Source organism: Scomber scombrus, chromosome 17 (assembly GCF_963691925.1).
Source record: "Scomber scombrus chromosome 17, fScoSco1.1, whole genome shotgun sequence".
Lineage (NCBI taxonomy): Eukaryota > Metazoa > Chordata > Actinopteri > Scombriformes > Scombridae > Scomber > Scomber scombrus.
The window spans coordinates 10740455-10747241 of record NC_084986.1 but is presented as its reverse complement, the minus strand read 5'-3'; the positions used below and the strand labels follow the sequence as shown (position 1 = coordinate 10747241).

The 6787-nt window shown below is 40.7% G+C and overlaps 1 protein-coding gene across 3 annotated transcripts; it reads right to left on the bottom strand.

Moving 5' to 3' along the window:
* Positions 1 to 326: 326 nt before the first annotated feature.
* On the bottom strand, positions 327 to 6734 carry yy1b (YY1 transcription factor b). 3 transcript variants are annotated; one of them, XM_062436857.1, is made up of 6 exons: positions 5990 to 6734; positions 4165 to 4327; positions 3547 to 3627; positions 3094 to 3154; positions 2489 to 2647; positions 327 to 1430 (listed from the first exon to the last, which is right to left on the bottom strand). In XM_062436857.1, exons 1-6 carry the CDS (start codon positions 6672 to 6674, stop codon positions 1248 to 1250), a joined length of 1332 nt encoding a protein of 443 aa, XP_062292841.1. In that variant the 5' UTR covers positions 6675 to 6734; the 3' UTR covers positions 327 to 1247. The 3 variants fall into 3 exon arrangements, with proteins under 3 accessions (XP_062292841.1, XP_062292843.1, XP_062292844.1); XM_062436859.1 differs by having other exon boundaries at positions 4165 to 4315; XM_062436860.1 differs by lacking the exon at positions 3547 to 3627.
* Between the last annotated feature and the right edge of the window lie 53 nt (positions 6735 to 6787).

The following is a 6787-nucleotide window of genomic DNA, read 5'->3' as shown; positions in this document are numbered from 1 at the left end:
GTGCACATACAATCCATAAGAACAGACTTTTTTCATAAAAGCAAGACACATCTTGTGCCCAGCAGTTAAACTTTTGAAATAAACAATATTTGCATATTCATAGACTTTGCATTCTTAATGAAGGAATGTTATTTTAAGGATTTTAACGAGATAATTAACAAATGTTTGTGGAAGAATCATATCAAACACATTATTATTCAAAGTAGGGTGATTTAAATACGTCTATAAACATATATGGACGGCATCAGAACAGTTTTGGTCAACAGTTACTGTCTCCTGAACATCAGGGGGGAATGTACGCCTCGAATGAACAGCAACACTTAGCAAAAGCTTTTGAGTATTTCCACAGGGTTGGAATGACCCATTTTATTGTGGGCAGTTGAGATACATGGGTGTAAATATCAACAAAAGGAAGTTAATGGTTGACGTCTGTACATTTACATTCTAACAAAGAAAGTGATGGTCTTGCAGTCAATTCAATGTATGCTTTCAAGATACTTTAACTGAGACAGGCTCTGAGTAAGTTCATATTATTTGTTTTCTCTGTGTAAAGACAGTCCATAGAAAATATAAAGCAACTCATGACTAAAAGTTTAATTGGCTAACACTTTAAATCACACCTCTATCTATGTCTACGTAATTTCAATACAGCCATACAATACAAGTATACAAGGTTATTTTGTGGTTAGAGAAAAATACAACCAAAGAGGGTATGGAAATGCAAACATACAGCTGTTTTTGAACTTCTCATACATGTGAAACAGGTCATAGAATGCCGAAGCCTTTTGTATCATAAGTACTTATAATGCAGTAGGAAAAGAAGGTCACAATTTTACTAAACATAGCCTGAGTCGAGTGTACAATATGCACACTTGAGGAAAATAAAAGCTATGCGACAAAATAAAAATACCAATAGGTTGCTGCTTCTCTGCTCGCTCTGGTAAAAATAAGTCTCTGATGTTTGTCCATGGGTTCCATCTTCTGGCAGCCGAGTGCCACTGGAGAAACAAAGGGACCATGTTGGCTGGGGCTTTGGGGAACAGTCACTGTGTTCCTCATCCAATATGACAGCAGAAGAAAGGGGACGCAGGAAAAACTAGCTGAATTTCAGTGTTTTTAAAGTCTTTTTCTCTGTCAGATTTTTTTTAATAGAAATCAAAAAGTCTCAAGCTTTCCATTTCGTCTTCCAAAGAGGTTTCACATGTGCCTCACTCTTTTTTCCCCCCGGCTGTGTTGTAGATGGGTTTTCATTGGTTATTTTTGGCTTTGGCGTGTGTGAGAATGTGAGACTTTAGGTTGGTTGACTGGGCGAATTTCTTATTGCAGCCGTCGAAAGGGCAGACGTAGGGCCGGTCTCCAGTGTGGATTCGTACGTGTGTGCGCAGGTTGAAATCGAGAGAAAACCTTTTCCCGCACCCTTCAAAGGTACACTGCAGGGAGAGACAAGAGTTAAAAAGTGTATAGTTGATCAGACAGTGTCATAATATCTGAGCTTACCTAACAGTTTGTTAAACCCCTCCCCCAAAACAGTGCCTGTCCAATCATAGCTTGGCACATCATTAACTAACTACAATGTTTGAGGAGTCACAGGTTACATTCACTGTGTAGTATTTCCTCATAATATAGAAGCTTGCTAAATGTTGGTAAATGCATTATATGGAAACAGACTTTGGTTATTTTGTAATAATGATATAATAGTCTGATCTTACATTTTTCTATATCATACTTATAATACTCAGACTAACTAGCTGTACATTGCAATACAAGACAAAATGCTGTTACTTCACTTCACTATATTGTACGTGGATCATCAGCTGGTGAGAATGCTTTACAGGACTCTCACTTTGAAACAAGTTCAACGGAAACTTTTAAAAGCCAGCTGGAGGCGACAGTCGCAGGCTAGAAGTATGAAGTATAGAAGTATTAAAAAAAACACTGACTAAGAATTTCCGAATGGTGAATCTGTCACTGTTTTAAATGACATATGTGCTGTGTGGGATCAGAAACCTTGACAGGTACAGCAAAAATAACTTAAAGTCATGAATGGTTAAAAAATACCTGTTGAGATCTTGATTGATATGTGTCGCTGGTACGCGGACTGCACTTATATAGCACCTTTTTTACCTCAGCGGACAAAGTGCTTTACAATCTTTATCCCCTGATCCACAGCCGCCTCCGTAATTATACACAATCTCTCATTCATTCAAAAAATAGACTGAGGTAAATTAAAAGAGTCTTAAAAGTTTGAGATCAGGAAGAGACTCAAAATATAACCAGCTAGTGTGATGGGTGACCTTTGATTTATCCAAAGTTTTACTGACATTTGGAACTTGGGTGTTCATTTTAAACCATAAAAACATACTTATTATCCTGTCCTCCTTACTTTCAATTTGCCTTCAAACAGAGTCGAGCTTATGTGCTTAAAATGTAAAAATAGTCACAAGTGTTTTAGTGCTTGGAGGAGGGTGACATTAGTCCAGATGCCGACCTGGAAGGGTTTCTCCCCTGTGTGAACAAGTTGGTGACGTTTAAGTTTGGAGCTCTCCACAAAGGCCTTGCCGCACTCGGCGCAGACGTGCACGCGGGGTCCGTGGGTGTGGAGGTGCTTCCTCATGGCTGAGTTATCCCTGAACATCTTTGTGCAGCCCTGGGGACCAGAGAGAGTGCAGCACAGAGTTGACAAACAGCAACAGAGGGGTTGTAAATACTAAAGTGGTGCACAAAAAGGGTTTTTGTTTTCTTGTGCATAAATATAAATATCAGGTGTCTGCAGCATTTTGTATCTAAGAAAGCGAGTTTAAATCCAGAAAAATAAGTGGAGTCGCTTCTTTCTCTCCTGAAGTGGTAATTTGAATAATGCTCATAGAGAGAATAACACTGTTTGAATTAGCTGAACATGTTGAGTTTAGAGGCGGCTTGATACTTGCAGCAAATACATCAAGAAAAAAAAAAAATTAACTCAAGTGCTTTCCTCTCTTATCTTCTACATCTTTAGAAAAATGTTCAGTTTCACAGAATGTAATCACTGAACATCGTAACATCAGAAGCAATAAACCCCCATTATAGCAAAGTGGTGGCAATAAGCAGACTCACTTTATGAGGGCATGCTATCGTCCGGGGAGCGTCGTCCTCTTTGACTTTCCTGGGTTTCATCCTGTTTAGAAAAAACAAAAAAAAGAGGACAGGGTTTGTGTTTTTTTTAATACAATGAAAACAGATACATGATTAAAGGCCATCCCTTAAAACACAAGTGCCCATTTCATCTACTAGTCTAGTTTTAATGTTGATCTTTTGGGTTAATCAATAGCCAGTATCAGTAAGAGGCTGTCTGCTAGGGTAACAACATCTCCACCTGACATTTCACCTCCAGACAGCCCATGTGCACAGAAGAGTGAAACACTTCTGTGAGTTAATCATAGTAAATAATTAGATCATACTCACTCCCTACGAACATTCACTGGTCTTCACTATTTAGCTGACCTGCACATACAAGGCTACAGAATTTTATAACACCATGAATTTGCAACAATTTTAATAATCTATTACTTGCGGTTAATTGTTGCAAAATATGCTGGTTGGTCTTGGTCTTCAGTGGTGAGAAACTGAATATCTTTGGGTCTTGGACTCCTGTTTGGACAAAACAATACCTGAATGTGTCAACTAGGGTTTCTTAAAACTGCATTTTTCACTTTTACAGACTAAACAATAAATTGAGAAATTACTGTTGCCAGCTGCTAAACTGACTACAATGTTTTAATGATTGCATTCAGGACCTTTTTCTTCCTATTAACTCCTTTGAGTGCCACTTTAGCTCTGACCAACAGACAACCCAAAAATCACAAAAGTCACTACCTGACTCTTTGGGTCAACAGCACCACAGTCACTTCTTTTTTTAATGATCAGTTATTTATGAATTAAACCATAGCAATATTTCCTTTTGGTCTGCTTCAGAGCATGGTGATGACTAAAGCTTAAAGTCTTAACAATAAATACAACCCTCATACTGATTATACATATGGCACGATTCATTATTAGTACAAACATACAATGAGATGCCAATTGTAAGTAATAATAGAAAAGAAAAAAGAAGCAAAATTCTTATAAATGCTCCAGTCGAATATGTACGAGCAACATTAGCAGAATGACACAGGTGAATTTTCTCACCTGGCAAATTCGGCCAGCTGTTTGGGGTCTGAGAGGTCGATCCCTGGGATGCCACCTGGGGGCAGCTTCTTCCCTGTCATGTACTCGGAGTAATCTGGAGGAGAGTTCTCCCCGACGATCTGCTCTTCCACCACCGACTCATGGTCGATGTCTTTATTGTCATCTAAAAACACATTACAGAGACTGAACGGATAACATATTGATATTTCCCTTAAAAAGCCTAAGGGGGTCCCCCGAAAACACCTGCAGCTGCCTCGGCCCTCAGGTTATATTGAGTCATATTATTGCTGAATGATTATATTAGAAGAAAATGACTGCCTGTCAACTGTAAGGCCTGAATGATACTAGATTTTTGGGGCAGTAAAAAAATTTCTATATTTCAATTTCAATACACTGACCGATAATTTTATATATACAGAATATGTATAGAAAATGCACACTTCTTGTGATGTGGTTATCAAACACTGTGATATTTTACAGTTTAACTATAAACACAGTGCACTGAAACAGTAAACTACACTGAGAATTCAATGATTATAAATTCCTATAAATAATAAAAAACATACAACAACAACAAAAAAAGTATGTATATAATACAATTGAATCAAGAATAAAAGGATCATACATACCTAAAACACTGCCTATATAACTTAAAAATATAATTATATATATAACTTTAAACCTTTATAAAAATAAAACTTTAAAAAATCTTTGATAAGCCAATATCAGCTGATATAGAGGTTATGTATATATATATATACAGAAACAAAAAGAAACATGACTAATGTGCATAGTTAACATACAGAAAAGGAAATACAAATTTACAATGTATAATAATTCTTACTTGCTATTACAATTGTGCTCCAATTTGTTTCCTCTAAACTCAAAAATATTCCTTTTTGAAATATGGAAAATAGCATATTGAGTAGTTTTGCTGTGTTTGGATTCATTCATTATTAATTTGTGAATGTGAAACATGTCAAAAAGACAATGGACAAATACAGTATGTGCATTTGAAATAAAGTCTGAATAATAACTACTGAACCAACCAGCAGAGTGCACTAGAAATTGCCTCAGATAGCTGCTGTGTGCACTCTATAAACACACTGTTCAGGTACAACACTAGTGTTGTTGCAATGAAATGTGGCATGAAATGTGGCATGAAATGAACAACCCGTGCAAATATAAAGTGAACTTATAAAGCTTAATCAAGGTGATGATGGGTTTATCACCTTGTCTTATCACATTTGCATCACCCTGCACAGAGGCCTGATGCAGACAGTGAGCTGCCTGGTTGAAGCAGCTAACAGCTACATGATTTACTGGCTGAACAGTAAACAACTCCAAATATTTCACACAAATTTAGACTTTAACACACTTTAAATCAGCTGCATTTGGAGCATTAAATGCGCCACAATATCTGCGGCCTGCACATGAACCCCAAACCCAGCTGCTCTGTCCCTCTCCCACTTATATTTATTAAAAAAAAAAAAAAAAAAAGCACCGCCGCCATCTCCACGTCTGTATCGCCATTTTTTCTGTTTCGGGGCCGCCGCCATACTTACTAGTCTCGGGGAAATATGGCGGCGCCCAGCGACACCTAAAACATGGCCTCCCTTCAAAACAAAAACATCTCGACGTGTTAAGTCGGGCTTCTGAGCCGAAAACATGCGTTATTTCGTCGCTTCTCACGGCGGTGCAAGCGGACCTCTCCAGGAACTAGTCTGGTGCAGCAGGACAACGCCCAAGCAGCGAGGGCCTCAAGTAACAGCTAACATGTAACAGGCTAACACCTGGAGCGGGCAGACACGGTAACGTTACTCACCCGAAGCCCACATTGTGACAGAAAACTCCCCCTCCAGTGTCTTTATCTGCACCTGCTTCTGCTCCCATTTTCTTCCACCGGCCTCTGCGCCACTTAAATAGCTCTTTTTCCCCGCTTTCTTCCCGCCGGCACCGCCTCCCCTCTTCACCCGACCCACGGAGCTTTTCCCGGCCACAGTCACCAGAGTCTGCTCGATGTATTCGTCCTCCACTCCCGGTGCCGGTACCGGGATGAGGATCTGATCCTCGAACCCGGCGCCGCCGCCCGTGTGCAGGTCCGAGTCATCCCCGCCGACCACCTCCTCACGGGTCTGCACCAGGATCACCTCCTGATGGTGGTGATGGTGGTGGTGGTGGTGGATGGAGCCGGGGTCGTCCGTGACCAGCGGCTGCAGAGCGATCATGGGCTGCCCGTCGTCGTCGTCGTCGTCGTCGTCGTCCTCATCCTCATCCTCATCGTCGTCGTCGTCCCCGCCGACCACCGTGGTCTCGATCGTCTCCACCGGTATCGTCTCCACCTCTATCTCGTGGAGCTCCACGATCTCGGCCGGCATCTCCGATCCGTCTGTCTCAATGTACAGCGTATCTCCGGATGCCATGTTGAAGTCCGCCAGCTTGACTCTCTCATTCACGCCCGTGTTGTGATCCTGTTTTTTGGGGGACCTCACAAACACAGTCTCACACATACACAGTTTACACACACATACACACACACGCCCCCTGCTCGGCTCCTGCTCTCCCTCTGCTCCGATAACAACTCTCTCCACTCCGTCCCACGCCACTTCTCGTCGCCACTATG